The 21,144-nt window shown below is 41.8% G+C and overlaps 1 protein-coding gene across 3 annotated transcripts in view; it reads right to left on the bottom strand.

Annotated features, from left to right (window-relative positions):
- rxraa (retinoid X receptor, alpha a) overlaps window positions 1-21,144 on the bottom strand; it is a 51,331-nt gene that overhangs the window by 19,408 nt on the left and 10,779 nt on the right. For all 3 annotated transcript variants that reach the window (XM_085925547.1, XM_085925548.1, XM_085925549.1), the window contains exons 2-3: window positions 20,237-20,350; window positions 3,733-3,965 (exon numbers count right to left, since the gene is read on the bottom strand). In XM_085925547.1, coding sequence (XP_085781673.1) covers window positions 3,733-3,965; window positions 20,237-20,350 — 347 coding nt within the window. The remainder of the gene's footprint in view (window positions 1-3,732; window positions 3,966-20,236; window positions 20,351-21,144) is intronic.

Below are 21,144 nucleotides of genomic sequence, written 5' to 3'. Positions count from 1 at the left end.
CTATTTTTCACATTAGAAATTTTGAAACTTAAACCTATTTTTTTTTAATAGCAGTTTGTTCAATTTCCTAAACAAGTTAGAAAGACACAAAGTAAAAAAGCTCCAAGAGCAGAAAGAAAGTGGATGTCATTGACATTCCTAAATTGGTATGATGAATAAAAATGTCTCTCAGAGTTTTTTTTAGTTCAATATACGTTCTTATCCCCCAAATCTACTTCTCAGGTCTTTTATGTATTTGGCTTCTACTAATCAAAGCAACACCTCCTACAAAAGTTTCTCCATGGATGCCTTCCAAGTTGGATTTGTTTTAAGCATTGCGTTTGCCTTAACAGCAAACAGATGCAGTAAACACGAGAAAATGGGAGCAGAGCAAGAGAAAAAAAAAAAACATTCCAATTCTATAAAATATGCAAGTATGCTCTAAATACAACTTCAAAATACTTTTGAGTACATTTCTACTAGTGGGACTTTGTTAAACTAGCTTTGGTTGGGGATATGATGCGATGCGAGCTGCTTTTAATTGCCACCTGGAAACAACTTTGGCTGTGAAAACTCTTGTGCCCTCATCCATTTGGGTCTTGATTGACATTAGAGAGTCTTAACTGTTCTCCAGGGAGCCAAGACAGAGCCCCTTTGTGCAGCCAATAGAGCCTCGCAACCATGATGTCATGCAGAGTGACTGCAGCAAGGCCCATCAAAGACAGGGAATGGACCTTTATGACTCCCACACAGGAAGCTCTCACCCCCCCCCCCCACCTCTCTGTCATTTGCTGTCTCTTAGCGCGCTCTCGCTCTCTGCCACTTAACGCTTTCTGTCCGACATGTTGTGTTTCAGTTGCCAAGCGACCCTTGCGACAACATGACATATTCAAAAAGTGCTGCATGACATCACCGTGGCTGCTCATTTATAACTCATTTGGCGCAAGCGCCGTTTCTTGTAAAACATTTACACCATCGGCAAATGAGTGCCCTTTCTGTGTTTGACTGCAGGAACACTTTTTGGATGTTTTTTTTTTTTTTTTAAAGTCACGGCATGGCCTGTTATTGGTTAGACTATTCACAAACATGATTATTTAAGTCATATACCTGTATTTTTCTGACTATAATGTGCACAGGATTATACAGCGCTATTTTTCTATTTTGGGAAATTTGCACATATGGGACCTACTGGTGTACACAGTAAGTGAAAAAAAAAGAACAATTTGATTCAACTTCAATTCGACATCCATCCCAAGTGCACCTTATAGTGGAAAAAATACGGTCGAGCAAACTATGAAATTGGTCAAGATTTAAAGGTCCACCTTTTCTTGACACGTGTAGTTAACTATCATTACGTTCCATGCTTAATAATGTCTTCCAGATGCTTTGACAGTTCGAATGTCTTTAATGAAGGGACAGGGCGTACTGCCAGCGAGCGAAAGCCCCCCCCTCAATAAAAACCTGACCACTTGCTTAATGGGCTGTGTTCTGGCGTTTCCCCCTTCGACAGGATATCCAGCGATATTGTGCATCTACAATGCTGATACAGTCTTTTCTGATCAGGTCGACAACACCCCGGCTAAAAAAAATAAAATAAAACGAGCTGAAACGAACAAAGTACATCTGTGTGTCTGTCTATTGGGTACATAAGATAAAATGAGTACAATTTTCTTTGCATTGATGTAAGAACTGGCTGATGATGAAGGACGGTCTTTCTCTCAACATGTGGTTTGTGCTTTGAGAGAACACAAGAAAGCGAGTCATAATGGGAGTTTAGTCATCCTTTCCCCTTGCTTTCATCATGTTGTCATTGCTGCTCATCTTTGCAAGAAAGGCTGTTTAAAGCTCGTTAAATTACACATCGGGTGGACAAGCGAGCATTGTATTGTATTTGCGAGCAAAAGACGACGTATATTCATAACATCCGTTGATCAATATCGAATCTTGTGACCAATCATGTGAGATCCTGACACAACATTGCGATTGTTCTTTTGTTCTCTGTCAAATACGATGTGTTGGTTTTCTCAAGCGAGCCTACAAAAATTCTCACGAGAACCGGCGGTGTGTGGTTATGGTGCTTATGGAAAAACGACAGACCCTTATCTGTGACTTTTCAGTTAACTCACCGAAGAGTCGTCAGGCGAGTGTTTTGATCAAATAGCAGCCATCGCCTGATGCAATTCATGCGGCGTCGCAGTGCGTGACCAGAGACAGCGTGACGCCATCGCAACCCTCCGAGTGACATTCTCACAGCCGCGTTGACGTTTCCCGCCCTCAAAATGCAACAGTGTAGTCGAACTATGCAAACATTCACGGATTAAAGGCTCAACTCATCAAACATCAGACATCATGCATTGTGTCAGTTAGAGAGAGGACTTTGCAGAATTTCCATGCTAATAAATGCGTGTGTATTTGTGCGACAACATCATTGGAAATTTTAATTACAGACTTCCATGAAGTGTGGCAGAATACAAATAATGTACTTTATATTGTATATCAGGGGTGTCAAACTTATTTTTGTCACGGGCCGCATCGTAATCATAGTTTGCCTTGAAGGGCCATTAAAATTGTCAAGCCAAATAAATGTATGAACGTCTTATATTGTATATATAGTATAGGCTACACAACAAACTGATAACTAGTTTTCAAAACAGAGACAAATAAATACTGTTCAAATATATAACAATAAAATATTTAAATCAAATATTTAAAAATAAACAATATTTAGAAAGATGAATGAAAATGACTAACAATATCTCTATTTTTTAATAGTGAAAACTATTTGAAAAATTTGGAATTGACATATGAATTCGATGCACAATTTGTCTTCGCGGGCCACCTAAAATGATGTGGCGGGCCACATCTGGCCCCCGGGCTTTGACTTTGACACCTATGCTGTGTTTTAAACTTACATGAATGGTTAGCGACAAAATGAGTTCAAAAGTATCAAAATGCATTTTAAAATCTCTGTACGCCTTTCGAGCAATTAAAAATATTGGTCGCCTTTCGCCCGTAACCGTAGTTTTAGCTCAGAAGGCAGCGATAAGCCCCGACAATGGCATGAATACAGTCCATCCAAATAGTTTCACGTTACACAATTATTAGCGACCACAAAAAGAGCAGCAACTGCATTTTAAAAGAAACTTTCAATTTGAGATATGGCTCAAGGCGGAAATTGGGCCACTGCAGACTTTGATGTCTTAATTATGTGTGTGAGAGCGAGAGACTGTGTGTGTGCCCTCGTCGTATAGGCGAGTATGTATGTGTGTGTTAATTCTAAAGAAACTCGTGATGAACAAAAATGACAGAAAGAGGAAGATGATGCAAAATAGATGGAGAGAAAAAAAAAAGCTACCACAGAGAGAAGTGAAGAAGATTGAAAGGATAGAGGCAATGCGTGCAGCGGGATAGCGGCAAATGCGCCTCGGATACGGCGGAAGAGTGACAGAGCTAAAATACGGCGGAATCCTAGTTGAATGGGCCTCGATTAACCGCGTCACGGGGTCAAAGCAGAGCCTCAGCCCGATGGGGCCTACTTAGGAGCATTATGTGGGCGTCACAGTCGGCATGGGCAATTTGCACTTCTGAGACGCGTCAATGCAATTTGTAGCGATAAATTAAGAGGCTAGCTGCGGTTTCATAATTTTCTCCAAGCGTGAAAAAAAAAATTCTAGTATTTCAATAATAAGGCACTGACAAATAATAAAATACATACGTTGGTCAACCTGGCTCGGAATCTGTTACTGGCCTCACCTGGGGGCTGACGCTGGGACCGTAACCCATGCCGGGCGAGGTCATGGAGTGGGGGCCCATGGGCGAGCTGATGACGGAGAAGGGCGAGGTCAGGCCGTTCATGGGCGAGCTCAACGTGCTGATGGGAGAGTGGAGAGACGGCCCCATGCTCGTGGGACTGAGCAACGAATGGTGCATCCCTCGATGGGAGGTGGGCGAGCCCAGGGGTGAGGAGCCCATCTGACCCGATGAGTCTGTTCAGAAGGAAATCATACATTTTGAGTGTGTTGTTGTGACCACTCCCACAGCGGCGCAGCCCTCATTTGCCAAAATACCAACATTGGGTCTATGAGTATTTATAGTTCTTTGACATTGCAGTGTGACTATTTCCGAAATGTAAAATCGTACTTACGTGTTTATTTGTCCCTGAGAGTGATTCTTTTTTCCGATCAACGTATTAACAAGAGTGCCAAATCTGATAGTTTTCCAGTTAACAGTATAATTTTACAGTATAAACACATTTAGCCTGTTGTTATTCTCTGTGGTTATGTGTCTCATTCCAAAATTTTCCTAACTTGCATGAACATGTCTACTTTTTTTTTTTTTACGAGGGTATTTTGCAAAAAAAAAAAATAATCTTTGCGTTACTGCGTTGTGCCTTTCTCAGCGCAGCTCGCTCGCTGCCAACTCAACTCAGCCAAACATTTTCCTGCACATCCTGCTTGCCTCTTGAGCACTTCCTGTGAGCAGCACATACACACACAGGCCTCATCCTTTTGAAAACAAACACACATCCTTCTTAATAAAGGCCAAACAACAGCTCTGCATCAGGCTGTATTAGTTCAGTGTATAATCCTTTGACTGATACCCCTCAGGCTTCTCTTCCTCCAATTACATTTTTTTCCCCCTAAAACGCGCCCACACACATAATTCCCGCAAAAATAAACAAATAAATAAAAGAGCTCTTCATGAGCCAGCAATTCCCACAAGCCCTTTCCAATTGGGGTTTTAATTCAAGCAGATAAAAAGAGCTGCGGTATTAGAGTTGCCAATCTGCCATTGTCGGTCTCAGCAGGGGGTGCGAGGGAAGCTTTGGGGAGGAACTCCGATTCCCAGCCAGTTTCCACTTCTATTGGAAGGTAGATCTTGTTCTGTCCCATTCATTTCTGACTATCCCCTCCAACCCTCTTGGATGAAAGTAGAACATTTATACAATATTATGACAACATCCTCTGATAGGCCATCTACCACATTCACATGAATCAAATGATGTTAGCAAGAAAATGTCTGACAGTCAAAAACAAACGCGCGCGTGTGTGTTAGCTTGCTAATTCTCGCCTGCCAGAGTGAGATTAGAGAAGGAGGGGGGGAAAAGTGTTCTCTTCATTTCCTGCTTTCACACTAGAGAATGGAAGGTCAGAGAAAAGGCTAGGAAAGTATCCTCAAATGACGTTTTTGAAAGTTGTTAGAGCATCTGAGACGAGAACGCTGGCGTGGATGCCAACGCACACAAATGTATTTAAAAGGGGACAATATCACATGGACGTTGTTCGAGCCTGTCAACTGATGTAAATGCACCACTGACAGAAATAAACAAATTAGTCCGCTGTCTCTCCAGAAGCCAATAGAAGATTTTTTTCTGTTTACCGCCTCCGTACTCCATACCATCGTCTCTTCTCTTCCCAAACAATACTTCTTCGTCTCATGGTTCTTATCCTCTGTTGTTTGGCGTGAATGTGCAGAGGAAATTTGCCAATTTGTGTCCTGCTGTTGCGGTCTTGGATGTTTTGTATGAATGGATGATTGAGAGATACGGCTTGTTGCGAGGGGATAAAAGCCGCCTTCAAAATTACGGCATGTGCCATTATGATGAAACACTCGCAACACAGTTGTGTTTTGTTGATGGTTGAGATTTTTACAGTTGAAAGCCGGTAATGGGCAGGAAGAAAAAAAAAGATCTCCTCATTTGCTCAACATTTGCAGTTTTGAGTTGCCAACTTTTGGAAGAAACTTTGGCGTGGATGACTAACGTTAGTGCAGGTGAAATATTTCTATCTTCATACGTATACGTACTAAAGCAAAAGTTTCATTCCATGCAACTGACAGAATTCTCAAAAACAGGATGAATCTTCTTTTCCCCGTCTTTTTTTACAAGTTACCGTATTTTTGGGTGGGAGGAAAATACCATTAATGGCTGTGGCTCCTGGTCAAAAACTGGTTGTTTTTATTTTCCTCTTGATTCAAGGTACCCATTTTTTTTTCACAAGGACTTTTAGGAGAGGCAGGTGAGTCAGTTTTGAAATACACAGAGCGCCACAGCAGAGTGAGGATAAGACGCTCGTCATTAGCATTTCCCCACAAGTCTTCAGAGTCAGTAAAAAGGAAAGCGGCGAGAAATCCAACAAAAATCCCAAGCGAGTCAGACGGTTGCGTAAAACCCGAAGCCCAAAATAACACGGGAGTCGCTATAACAACTTCATTTTGGGGGAGTCTTTATGCTGATATCTATATCACCATGACAACAGAGAGCTGATATTTCATTCAGTGTTCCGTGGAGCCCCGTGGTTCACTGTTCAGTCAGTGTCACGCTACGTTATCTCAAAATAAAAAGATTGGACCTCTATAGTGAAATTCAGTAAACCTTGATATGGGTCGAATTTTGTCGGAAATATGCGGCAGGTGCTTTCTTCGCATGGCATCCCACCTTATGACGCATGGTAACCCAAGAATGACTAAGTGCGTTTTGTAGATGGAAAAAAAAAAAAGCTCCTCGCATTCCAACATTCACAAAGTTTGGTTCCTGTCAAGACACGTTGCAATCACACAGACTGGCGAAAACTTCAGCTGAGCCTTGACAGCTCCAATCAAAAATATTCACTCCCTTTTTCGGCTGCCTTTGACGCCCCTATCTGTTGACATCCATGATCCAACTTGCAGACTCCAACGTAAAAACACGTCTTACTGTCGACAAAATGGCAGAAAAGAACCGAAAACAGGCCACCCGTAATTTTGCACTAGGTGGGCCGTAATCATAAGATACACATTGTGTTGATATAACCCCAGTCGGCCCTCATTAAAGACTTAAATCTTTCCCTTGCCCTCCTTATTAGTGTTTTCTCTCTCCCGGTAGACTTTTATTCCCCCCCCCTAATTCTCATCCATCGCCCAAAAACATTATGGCTGAAAAGCACAGGCTCTTGCCCTGGTTGACTTTTGAGCGTCTGAGGAGGTTGGCCGTGGCTGGATGCCAACTCTGGCCGCTATTGCAAACAGTTTGACGAGTGCCGACACTCCAGTCTGCTGATATGGCCTAATTGTTCTCTTCAGCCGTGAAGTGTTTTACCTGTCTCTAGCCGGGGAACTCATAGCAAGGCAAGTTTGAACAAATACTGCAGAGAATAGCAGCCTGTAAATACCCTTAAAAGTCATATTATGAAAACGAATGGTCTAAAACTGAATGACCTTAAACCCAAGTTGGTAGAATGAATTTTAAGAGGCTATGCATTTTTACGAAACATGATTCTGAATCTATTTAAAGAAAGATTTTCAGACCAGAAGGTGAGATTGATTTGGAGAATAAGACACGAGCCATCAGCCCGAAACGGCCTCACAGCAGTAAATTTGTTTATACCAGATCACCCGCTGTGTCTAATTTGTACTCCAGATATGCGTCACTGAAAAGAACTAGTACATCTATTATACCTCATCCGACTTGAAGCAGCAACACTACTGAGAAAAAAATGCAATATAAAAATAAAAAACAGCCAGATCAAAGAACGAGCCACACCGGCAGTCCTTCGGTCAGCAGCTTATAAAGGGAACATGAAATGGACAATCGTATTTTAATCAACAAGAAGACAGGAGAGTAATAATTTTCTCTGTGGCCTGTGGAGCAGACGTCAGGGGATTACATTTACAACAGATGTCCCTTCTGTTCTTTTTGAGGACTTGTTTCATGTCAACAATGATTGAAGAAATGATCTATTTGTGGAATTCCATTTCTATATAAAATATCGTCGTGAGTGGCACATCTGAACGAATCCACATCACAGTGGCAGTCAGGAAGCAATGATTCATCAAGCTTCCTCTTTAAGACGAAAATTACCACCCACGCCCCTTATCGGACTCTCTCACTGGTAAAACACAACGTTTTTCGATCAAAAATATAAGTAGCCTAAACACGGCGAGATAACATAACAGCAGTTGTGCAAAATCTGATCTGACATTTTGTTGCTAGCTTTGCTATCAGATAGTTGACAGCTTGATTTGATCAAATTAAACGTGGGCTGATAAACATTATCAGGTTGCGGCTAGAATACACTCGGGTACAAGAACCAAAGGAATCAGATACAGGAATCGTCTTTTACTGCATTAAATAAAATAAAATATTTTGTAACTTCACGTTCATATATATATATATATATATATATATATATATATATATATATATATATATATATATATATATATATATATATATATATATATATATATATATATATATATCATCTATCATCTTCATCAAGATACATATATATATATATATATATATATATATATATATATATATATATATATATATATATATATATCATCTATCATCTTCATCAAGATATATATATATATATATATACCCAATGGCCCATCGTAAACAAATACTATATATATATATATATATATATATATCATCTATATCAAGATATATATATATATATATATATATATATATATATATATATATATATATATATATATATATATATATATATATATATATATATAGTATTTGTTTACGATGGGCCATTGGCTCCTATATTGACAGAGTGTCTTTAGTGGAATCAAGGGAGATGTGTTTGCTTGCTGTGGGTCAATAACCTGATCCAAAGTACACTCAACACACACGACATACTGTACTCCCTCACACACGCATCGATTTGTACGTGCGACTTCCTGACCGAGGCGTGTACTCGAGTATCCCTGTCCTCTTCCTGCAGCACGTAGACACATCGTTCCCATCGCCGCCAAGATCCTCTCCAGTCTCAGAAAGTTTCTGAAGTTACAGTTTCTTGACCTGCTCAACCGTCTTATAAAGTGCGGTATCCAAAACCAGTGCGGGAAACGAGTCGATGACTTCTCTGACCGGCATTGCATTTAAAGTATTTGATTTTGAGTCAGGTGCCAGATCAAACATGGACATGGGTCTCTGTCGCATCAATAGAATTGCTAAGCAGTTCCTCAGGGGAGCTTGAGATATGTTTTGAAAATAAATTAATACATAGCACAAAAGAACGAGTCAACCATGAAGGTGGTCAACAAAAGAATGGTAAGTACGAGCAGACCTCTGCGTGGACCCCGCGAAGTCCGTGAAGATGAGAGGGGGGCGTAGCGCACGCTTCTTTCATCTCTCCCACATTTCATTTTCCCATTCTGTCGTTCTCATCTGTTCCTACTTCTCTCTCTCCATTTATTCCCACATCCTTCCGGTTGCATTCTCAGAGGAACTCCCAAGAGATGGGAATAATCCCAGTTCCAAGCATGAGTCTTTCATGTTTCGAGCGAGAATACTGGTAACTTGGCATCAGCTACCTGGCCTATGTTCACCCCCCCCTCCGATTCTTTTTTATTACGGAACAATCAGTTCTGCGGGGGGACGGGACTAACTTGTTTACGTTCAGACAGCAATTATCCAGTATATCGAAAGAACTCACAGATGCAATCCAAATAAGAAAAAGCCGTAAAAGGCAACAAAACCAGAAATCATTCTTGAACGTTGAACAAACATCCCTCGGTGCTGTCAAAGGGTGAAGAACATTTTTCCGATGATGCAACTTTGCTTTGACAGTTGAGCTGGGAAAGTCATTTTCGGGAAAGTCTATTTATCAACGATAAAATCCATATATATATATTTTAGCTTGGCCTCCCGTGGGTTGGATGTCGGTGAATTATGTGTTGGGATTGGCTATCCGACAGCGACCAAATAAAGTAGGTGTTATGACTGGCATGGAAAGACACAAGCGTTGTTCATCGCTTCGCGCTAGTTTCGCTAGGACGAATCGCAAGCTAACGATGCCCGACGCTTGGCTGGCTCCAACTGAAAAAAAAAAACAGAAGGGAGGGCGTAACATGCCACCTCGACAGCCGACCTGACAGGGTCAATCTTAACAGCAGTCAACAGAAGACGGCCAGTCTGCTGACTTCCCTTCTGTTTCATTTGCACTGGCGGCCGTCCAACAAATACACGCCGTCGTCCAGCAAGCTTTTCAAAAGGAACATAGACTTGGATTTTTCCACTACAATCCGTCTTTTTTTTTAATTGCAAAACCAAATGAAAGAGACTTCAAAATAATACACATTCAACCGGCATTGTGATCAACGGGCAAAAATATAAATAAAGTTCGTCCATGCCACACAAGGAGAAATATTTTCGAGCTCAAAATCATGTCTGTGTCTTCTCAGCTACGCTCTGGGAGTGTCAGTTCAGAACTGGACTCCCACGGTCACACATTGCCTCTGGAGATAAGTCACGGATCTTTTACAAACACACATTGATATCCCACTCACAAAAAAACATGATTAACACGCCAATTAGACCAGGAAGCAACAGGCCCACGGGCTTCCCTTCTTTGTGGTATAAATAGCACGCAAGCATACATGCAAACACAACTTGCAAATGTATGCACAAATTACGCATGAATGCATTAACATATACCAAATGGAATGATCAAATGATTCTACAATTCAGTCTCAACCTTTATCCACCCACACACAACCCACACATATTTCCACTTGGATAACAAACACAATTAAGAACAGAACAGAATTCACGGATAAATATCAAATATTGAGCGCTATGGATGGAATATGGCCAAGGAGTTCGACCAAGATGAAGCAGGCTGTTGCGCCTCGACTTGACTGATAGCTGCCGATGCTTCCTGAAGGGCACGGTGAGTTTAATCACCTATAACCGCAATTACCCACATACACGTCAGACTCATAAAGCACTGAAACAAGATGAGAGTCTCCCTCCGATCCTCCCCCCTCGGCGCGCATCAGCCAAATTCCACTAAAGCCAGAGGAGGAGCGAAAGAGCTGAACGCATAAGCCTGGAGTGAGAGCTCAACCTAAGAGGGAGAACCGATTCGCATTAATTAGCGCTCTTAATACACTTACGATCCATTAAACAAGTCCTAATGAGCTGATTGTTAAGTGTCTTGTTAGTTGAGTGAAGAGTTCTGTTATTTCTTTGCTATTTATCATTATTTATTTATATTATACCGTACTGCATAATAGGGCACGCCGGAAGAAAATCTAAGACTTTTATCCACGCCTTATAATCGTCAAAATACGGTCATATTTTTATTTATTATTATCTTATTTATAGAGTTATTTGAAGATCTCCAGGAGCCTTGGAATAGAAGATTCAAGGTACTAAAATCCAACCAAGAACAGAGATATAACGTATAACTAAAGTGTCTGTGGTGAACGCACACACCGTTAATGATCACATAAAAAGCTCATCGTACACAGTAAGACGGGCCTAAGGATGGATTAAGATGCAAGCCTTTATCAGCGGGTTCCCACAATCCCCTGTGGAATATCTCAGTTCTTCTTTTTTGGTGCGTTCCCTTCTTCCCTTTCCTACGTATACCTCGGGGATAGTGCTATGAGAAAAATAGAGGGGAACGGGGAGTACTTGAACACAACCTGACGGACAGCCCGCTGATGGAAGATCAGCTCCATTTTATTTTTAATGTTCATGCCGCTTGACATCCGAAGTCATCGTTATGGTCTTTGAAAGTCAAGCGTAAAAGCGTATAAAGAGGGCTACAATTTATTCCACTTGTGAATAGCATTCGCTGGCAGGGGGGGGGGTCACCCGGTCAAACGGTTGTCATCTGCTGTGATTGGAGATAATCGAAAAAGAGGAATCACATGGTGAGGAAGATTAACCTCTTTCCGATGGCTGAGCTTCGAATGCGACATCGACTTGGGTTATCAATCAGGCGTGAGATCTTACGCAATAACACAATGCAAAGTCCTGACAGCAATCACGGAATGAATCACGGCCAATTGAAGACTGAAAGCAGAATTCCGACATCTCGGATTATATTTGCAGTTAGGGCTGCGATAAAATAGCTGGATTTCTTTGGATCTATTCATTTACGTGTACGCTGTCAGGGAGAATCCAAGCTAACGGCAGTGACGATTGTTCGCTAAGATGCGACCAATGTGTTGAAAAGACAAACTTAAAAATAACAGTACACTATGTAAACGGTAGTACTTCCGATTAAACTGATTTGATGGCCTAGCAGAATTCCAGTCATGGAGGGCCATCTTCCACCTATCCTCTTTGCGGTTCAACAGCATAACTGGAAAAAGATCGAGGGTCAACCTTTGAACTCCACTACAGAGTAGAAGGACCGGCAGGTCACAAGATCACCAGAGCGCTTGATTCATGAGATGGTGACTGCACAAGGAAGTCTCTGTCTTCCACACATGGACCCCTCAATAAATAAGCCCTTGGCCAGGGGCGATGAAACTATATGGACGGAATCATCAGAGGAAAACATCACGTTTTCTCTCGGCGTTGCCACTCACACCGACATGAGTATTTTTTTTCCGCTACCGTCAACAAAATTTGCCGCGTGATTGGCTCCAATTGAGTCGTCAGCCGGGCACTAATGTGAGGTAAAAAGGGTGAGTTGCCCTGCGTGTGAAAGGTCAACGTCTCCATTGGGCAATGACAGGCGGACACTGTGTAAACAACACAGGCTGAATGATCAATCATTGTGACCGTATAAACTTTTGATAAATAAAAAATAAAAAACACAGTGTAATAAAATAAAGTAAATGAAAAATAAAATGAAATAAAAAATAAAGTAAAATAAAATAAATAAACTAATAGAGAGAAACGTTAAAAAGTAACACGGACATGGCGCAGGACAAAAGATGGACACAGATGTGGAACATGGTTGATGCTTTGACAGATCATTAGTAACCCGTGCGTTTGACTAAGAAATTGCCCTGCAATTCAAAGTGTACCGAGGGAAGGAAACAGTCTGTCACATTAAGCAGCCCTCACAGGAATGACATTGGGAGCTGGGAAAACATTACGGCGGGGTCCCGAGTCAAAGCACTCGGTGAAAGGGTTCCTTGTCATTTATCAGCGGCAGCTTGTATTTCAAAGTAAATTTGAATTCGGAGCATTTGAATGTTCAAAAGTTGAGTTTTAGAATATGAAACACTCTCAAGCAGCTGAACATTGACTGATTGGTCAGAAATATTTGACATACTTTTTGCATCATTCCAAAGATATGTGCAGTGAATGGAGGGGGAATTTAAATCGTATCAGTGTCAACTCATGCCCCCTATTAAAGATAAAACAAGAGCGATGTTACACACAGCCCGAAGCCACAGCTCCAAATTTAGTGCTTCTTTCAAGGATATTTTCTATAAATATTCCAATTAGAGGAGTGCTCCCTCCATCTCTAGTGCTCAACCATGGAAGGAATTGTTTTCCAACATTTGTTCAGTTGCCTTTAATACGTTTGTGTAATAATGATGGGTCATAACTGGAGTATCACTCAAGTGCCTTTTATATCTTCGTGGCAATTGTGTAGTCTGGCCTATTTACTGAATGAATACTAATTAACTGAGTTTTAATTAAGTCAGTGTATGACAAATTGAACCTTAAGATGCAGCATATACGTAGCTTCCATCACAGCAGAATGTAAGCATGGCAAATAATGATGCAACTCCTGCAAAGGGATAATGTTCCTAAGCCTATTGTTTACTTTTCTATTAACTTTCGGTTGGTCGGATTAACAATCGCATCACTTACCCACTCCCACTCTAAATACCTCCTGTCCATCAAATGGACACAAACCCCGTTTGTGCAATTAAACAACATCACACTTAAGGATTTTAAGTGCGCCTTATAGTCAGAAAATCGAATTACACAAAAGGAAAATGTGCACAGTACGCATTGTCGATGAAGTAATCTGGACCTGAATTCTGCTGATCCAACACATGAGGTAATACACAGATAAATATAAGTTCAGCTGACATTTTACAATCCGTTCAAAGTGGACAAAGTCAAACTTTCTCAGATAATGTGAACCATATAAGTGATAACACGCAGTCAGATAACAAAAGTCTTTTAAAGCCCTTGTTCTGGGAGCAAAAGGAAAGACTGTAATGTGTGCTAATGTTTTTTTGTTGTTGTTGAACACCAAGGCAATCACATTATTAACTCCGCCCCGGCCAAGTTAAAACGGATCTTTGACGTCTATAGCCGTCAATGGTAGTGAATGAGTTAAAAACATCTGTACACGTTTTTCTATTAACGCCGTATGCGAGCTCAGCAGTTGCACACAAAGAGTCTGTGATTTCCTCCTTTTTATATCGTACATGTGAATATCCGTCTGCTTGTTTTGGTTCCTGTTTTCAACTAACGAGCTAAGTTTGAATAATGGAATTGGCGGCGCATCAGTGTCTTGTGTAATCATGAAGCTCAGACACACGTGCCCTGCTTGTGTATCCCAATACACGGAGCAGATGGCGGGGAGGGTTGTTAAATAATCACAAATACGTGCTCGTTAGAAACTTAAGTTACAGGCAGCAGCTACTGCTTACTTTCTTTTCCTTCAGGCCGATGAAATTCGAACCTAAGAAAACAAATGCCAAGCAAAGACAACTAAACAAGTCGTTAGGAGGATTCTAATCATGGCGAGGCTCGAAATATTTTTTTTTTTATCTTAATATGGGACACGATTGAGGTTAGCATGTCGTCAACGACTGCCAACTGTTCCAGTTTCTCGCATGGCCTCTTTGGAAAATTAATTGGCAATCCCTGCTCAAATCAATACTCCCTTTCGGTTACTGCCAAAGTCAAAGAGAATATTAAACTGGCCGTATCGACGCGTTGGAAACGTTTGACCTAACGTGTGAGCTTTACGAATTTTGGACCGATCTTAAGCCTTGAAAATGTAACGAAAAGAGATGATGGTGGAGGTGCATGAACTCTGCCTAACCCCTCGCGACCTCTTTAATTACTGAACATTTCAAATGGTAATTTATTTGGAATTATTGACAAATGTTATGTGGATTTTTTTTTTTCTAAGATGAAGTAATTATTTTCACATTATCTGTAGAATAAAATTAATCATTGCCATCGCGTTTAAGCCTTGCAATTATGTGTTCGGTCTTAGAAATAAAGCAAATCCTGGACTACATGTACGCTAGAGCAAAATGTTTCAAAATTGCTATAAACAAAGGAGGAAAACAATTTGAAACCATTTTGCGGTAAAAGAATATTTTATTTGAAGGACATATTACCCACTTTTACACTTTAAATTGCAGCAAAAATGTGATGGAAATGACTTTCTTTGTTTCTGGAATGAACCTCCTGAGTGGAACTTATTGTCCCACATATACTGGATGGTTTCATAATATTTTGTGCAACACTCTCCAATTTATCTTTAAGCACTCCCTGAAAGAGTTTCAAGGCAAAGGTGGACAAGTCATAACTGATCAATCGTCGGGGAAAAAAAAAACCAACAACAGCACACTACTCCGACGTTGGCAAGATAAAGATTATAGATAGATCAAATTCAAAGCATCAGTTTTAACATTTGGCTCTTTGCCTTTTCACCGTCATCCCTCATTGTACTCAGCCCCTCCTCTCTCCATCACTCATCCTTTCCCTAACCTCATTTGGAAGTCATGTCACCGTTGGTGTACGACGACGACACGAGTCAATTAGCTCAATGTCAATGACTGCCATGGAGTTATGACGCCATGTCCCAGAGGCGCCTGCGCGGCTTTTAACACAGTCTTTACACCATCCCGCACTTCCATTGACTTAACTTTTACTCAAAAGGTCGACTCTTTGCGACAATTCCCAAAGCGACCCCTCAGGTATTCTTGCGATGACTATGACCTAGTTTCATTTCGTTGCAGGACTTCACCGATTCATACGGATTCTCACTCATGTTTTGGCCTTTAATTTGAGTTCCCACCACAGCCCGAATCTCCTCCACAGAGTTACAACAAGATATTTCCATTAGCCGCTACGTTAGCACCACTCCTCTGTGTACCTCCGCTCGGAACTCTCTGTGGAGAAACCAAGTGGGGGATGCAAACACTTTGCTCATTTGTACGGTGCGTGCTAGCCTGCATTAACACACTCGGGTGGGCCTGTTGCTGTGCAGCAGGGACATGTGACAGTCTGAGCGCGGTACTCTGTCACCCAACAATATCTCACACACACGTTCAAATATCACATCGTTCGAGCGGCCAAATTCCTTGTTTGTCCTTCTGTGGGAGCAGAGGTGCAGCCTTTGGATGTCGGTGCTAACTTTCTGACTTCCGGTTGAGAACATTTTCTGTGACATTCTGATCAAGCACTCTGTTGCGCTTCATCACCCTGGCTCTGCTGCCAAGCCAGCTATAATGCCAAGTATGTCAAATCACTTTAGTGTCAAAATACACAAAGAGTAACCCCCTCCCCACTTCTGTCACTCTGACATCTTTACTCTGACCGTCCCTGGCTTCTCGTCCTCTGGGACGGAGAGTGACGCAAAGGGTCAGGTGATCTAAACCTGCTGGCTACCTAGCATACGAATGATGAAACCTCGCTTGATCAGGGGTGTGCAGACTTAACCTAACTGCTCTTTTCTAACAGTCACGGGCTTATGCTCCAATGTTTATCTGTGGTTAGAAGAGGCTCCTGCCCTTCAACACTTAGTCGCCCTCACCGATATATAAACATGGCACTTGCGTTCAAGCGGTCCTGAAAGCATGTCTCGAAGCACAGCGTGTAACTGTCATTGTTCTATCAACTGTCAGTGAAGGTAAAATCCTCCAGACGTCTGCTACATTTTCACCTAATTAGCTCATAGATTTCAGGAGCATAAACCACTTTGCGGCGATGAAACATATTGTTCTGCGTTAGCCAATGTGGGGCTTTAAGAATAAGAACTTATTCATTTTTAATTGATGTGAATAAAAAATGCAGCAGCAAACCCCCCCTCCAGATGTAAGCGCTTCACTGTAAAACTCTGTAAAAGGGTCAGGTTCAACTCAGAGACACACTAAAATGATGACATACTCTAAATTAAGCAGATCTGTCTATTACCGATGCACCGTCTGTCCGTTGCTGTCTACTGCCCTCGGCCCCCGCTCTGGATTTGAGCTGCAACAATGAGATAGCATTTCATTGTGATGCTGCTGCAGGGGGATTAGAGGCTCAGGGAGTTATCAAAGGCTTAGTCGCTATGATTTCTAGTGACCCGCCGTGGACGATAGCCATCGCTCCGTGCAAGCGGGGAGACCTTCACCTCTGCAGATGTACACTAGCTGTTAGCACAGGGTCAACCGTGGCCACCGGGACCCGAGACACAAGGGGGAATCAAACGAGATGGACAAAGATTATGGAGATTTTTTTCACTCCCTGTTGGATAGCACAAAGCAAAGAGCGCAACTGGAAAGTTTTCCTCCATGTCTGCTGAGTAATATGAATATAATATATACACAGCTAATCAAAACAGTACATTTTGGCAGCTGTTGTACCAGTGATGACAAATCTCACTCAGTCCCTTGGTCTCAAGTCAGCTCCTGCTCATTAAAAAAAATGAGATATGATAGTTGGGGCTTTTGTATGAAAACAGTTTTTGCCATGCTGATGATTGGGCCCATAATCTGTAGCCAAACACTCTCTGGCCCCTCTGGCTTCTGACCTAACAGGAAGTAACCAGGGAGCATTGACTCAGGCTAGCCAATTAGAGCACACGGAGCACGTTGAGGCTAACGAGGCCCCTCTCGGTGACCCCACTCACCTCCGGAGGACCCCGCGATGGGAAATATGAGGAGATGGGGGCCGCTTTAACTTCATGCAATCCTTCCCCCCCGTGCAAGCCTCTCTTGGACGGCCACCCACCTTCCCCAAGCTCCGCTCTCTCAAACCCTGCTGTGTGGACCACAAGGTCTACAAAAACACGCTGCCTACTTCGAGAGGCTCTCCACAATGGAGGCTACCATTGCGCCGACGCTGAACAGTGAACAAGCACGAATGTAGCGAGGTTATTTACACGACACTTGAAAATCATTTTTGTCTGGTCCTAGATAAATGTGAGATCCAAAATAATTGGGAAGATTTGAAAGAAAGCGGTTCTGGTGTAAAACATGAATGCGCTGCGTAATTGTTACTTATTCAACGCAAACAAAGAGGAACGAGAAGAAAGCCGAATAGCGAACACTCCACATCCAAGGTGAATGAAGGCAAAAAAGAGGAGCCGGTAATAATCATGTCCACCCGACAGAAGTCCCACCCCCTTTTCTCTCCAGGCAGAATTGAGTCTGTCAGTCGGACCCTCCAAACAGGGACCATATGTGAATTCAGCCCTGGCAATCAGACTGCATTGTGAAGCAGGCGGCTGAGTTCATCAGGAAAAAATTAGCCTGCCGCTCTGCGGGCCTCTTTCCTATTGGCCGCTCGTGCGGCCCGCTCTGTTTGAGGGCACCCCAGACATTCCTGCGGATAATCTTTTCCATTCCTCCACTCAGCTCGATGAGGACAGACCCAATCGGAGTACAAGGCCCGCATTGTGAGCGCTTTCAAGAAGCCCTGTTTTTATTGTCCTTTCTTTGACGCCATCCCTCTCGCTCACCTCATTCGACACAACTCCAGAAAGAAAGTGATTCATTTTTCTGGCAGGATCATTCGATAACCGGCGATCCCGTGTAGCGTAAAATCCCGCGCGGGTTTCTTTTTTTTTTTTTCTCACGGTTCCTTTCCAGTAAGTTTGTTTTTGAAGCGCCAAAATAATGTCAAACCTCTGAAACCAGAGCTTAGCCACATCAGTGTGCGGCCCGGAGTTCAGCATATCGCCGCCGAATCCTTCTCCCGGGGAGAGAGCGAGGCTTGCGATCCTTCCCAGAAACCTCCTGCTAGCTTACCGCTACACGCCTCTCACAGCAGCTTGTCATTGTGGTTAAAACGGGACCACTGAAATGTTGAGATTGGAGCACAATCACTCAAACTCAAATTTATAGAAACACTTTCCATAATTAGACCCGTGATTATTACAGGCTCGATAAAGTTTGGCCAACGGAGGGGTTGTTGCTGTACTTTGCAGTTCACCCCAGTTTCTTTACAAGCGGTTTCTCAATGAGAATACCCCGAAACATATTTAACAAGGCCAACTGCTGAGTGAAAAATGTAGCAATCGCTCAGAATGTAGAAATAGAAAACAAAGACAAAGCTTGGGCTAGGAAGTGAACTCTTCACTGATCATGCTCAAACTTGTCCAGTAGCAAGCAGCTGTCGTGAAAAAGAGAAATAAAATATCCTCTTGACTTTTTAGGCTTCGCATTTGTAATTCAGTAGCCTGGTCCAGATCAAAGTGAGAAAGATATAAAGTGTGCGCATTTGCTCTGGTTCGCTCAGGGTTCACATTTGCATTTCTAGCAATAGGAAAAAGCTTTGTATGGAGTCAAAGAGCAATTTTGGTAAATGAAAAATGCTGTCTACTGGATTGAATTGGAGATGTCCTGAGTCGATATTCTACAAGTGGTCTTAGCCACTTGTAGAATGAAAACATGTCTAAATGCTTCAGGGATTAGATTCGACATATTATGGATGTTGGCTATCCCATTTTTCATCCACTGGGCTTGTCATCTTGAATGAAATTCAACAGATGAGATAACGATGACATAGGAAAAATGACAACGCTTACATGAGATGCAAGATATTGACACGGCGAGTCACAGGACATTGCATGACTTCACGAGTGATAAATGTGTCAGCAATAACTATGTTCAAAGCTGGAACGAACTCAATGACTAGATGCAAAACAGACATTTGTGTTTGCCATGATGTCAGAGCTAGCACGCTGATCGTGATGACTGAAGTGCATTCAGGACGAGACCATTTTCAGAGCACCTCTGTTAGCGCGTCAATCACAGGGCCTTCGCATGTAAACACGCCATAAATCATGTCAAGCAAGGACCGTGCTGTCTCCAAAACGGCCCCAAGGTAAACCTTTCGGGCAGGAGAAACATGCAACCCTTTTCCACTTCCAGCCTATAACACCCAGTTTAAAGTCAATTTTATTATCTTAACTGATTTAAAAAGTGACAAATGCAGATCGTATCTTGAGTATTTATATATTATTTATATATATATATAATATTTTTAATTTCAAAAATATTTATATCATATTTTATAATTAATTATATAATTATCATTTTCTAATCATTATTATTATAATTATTTTATAACTATTTCTAATTAGATTAACATAATCATAATTATATTATGCTTTACAAATGCATCAAATAAAAAAAAATGATGTTGACAAATACATGTTATCATTTTTTCTTTTCTGCTGGCCAATTTATCCCCAATCAACACATTTCAAGGTCATTCCTTATTTGTTTATTCACCGAAGGCATTTTCCTCTATTTTATCCCGGCTCTAACCAGCACACAGGTAGAACAGGTTGGTGGGGATGGACAACTTTACCTGAGGACAGGCGTCGCTGATGCAGGGAACACATACCGCTGAAACAAGAACACGCTTCGTTCGAGCGGCCTCGCTGCATCGGAGGAGCTAACGAGCACTGGGGCTTCAGGAACCCTGCGGAAAACAAAAAGGACGATTATTACGACTATAACACACACACAAAAAGCATTCCACATGTGTATCGTAAATTACAGTAAGTACAGGGCGTTACTTTGCAAGCCTTGAGCTAAATGATAAAAGAGATGTGCTGTCTTCAACATGTACGTGCCGGTTCAGCTCCGGCTGTCATCATCGGTTTAGCGGGTAAAGTACCGCCCGTGCATTAAATCTTATCTAAATCACAGCTCTGTCAAGAGCGCTATTGCCGCAACAGGTGAGAAAATGTTCACGTAGCTGTCAAGATCAGGATGGTTGCTACACATCCAGTCATTAAAAGCGCTCTATGGCACGGGATCATTATAAGGTATGTTTATCTTCATCAGCACGACCGTGATTACAGAAATGCTTGATCTTTTTTTTTTGCATTTCATTTCCAAGCAAAGAAGATCCTGTTAGCTTTAAAATCGCATAACAGAAACATCCAGGGATAAGTTCGAGGAACTGCATACTCATATTTGACATCAATATACATATCATTTGTGTGAACAATCAATACTTATTTATCATGAACACATCAGTGAAATTGGTTTCAGATTTTACAAGATTCCACCAAATTTTTTCAATGAAATCCAGTACACTGAGCCATTTATGAGAGTCGAAGGTATCGCAGCCTTGCTCTTTTAGTAATTGTTCTTCCGTGTTGCCTAGGGGATCAAGCCCAAGGTCAAAGTTCACGGGGGCCTTAATGTATCTCTGAAGTGCAATAAAAAAAAAAAAAAAAACTTCACTATACGGACTCACGGGTAAAA

The sequence above is a fragment of the Syngnathus leptorhynchus genome, chromosome 12 (assembly GCF_054491065.1).
Source record: "Syngnathus leptorhynchus isolate UIUO chromosome 12, UIUO_Slep, whole genome shotgun sequence".
NCBI lineage: Eukaryota > Metazoa > Chordata > Actinopteri > Syngnathiformes > Syngnathidae > Syngnathus > Syngnathus leptorhynchus.
This window is presented reverse-complemented; position numbering and strand designations above follow the sequence as displayed.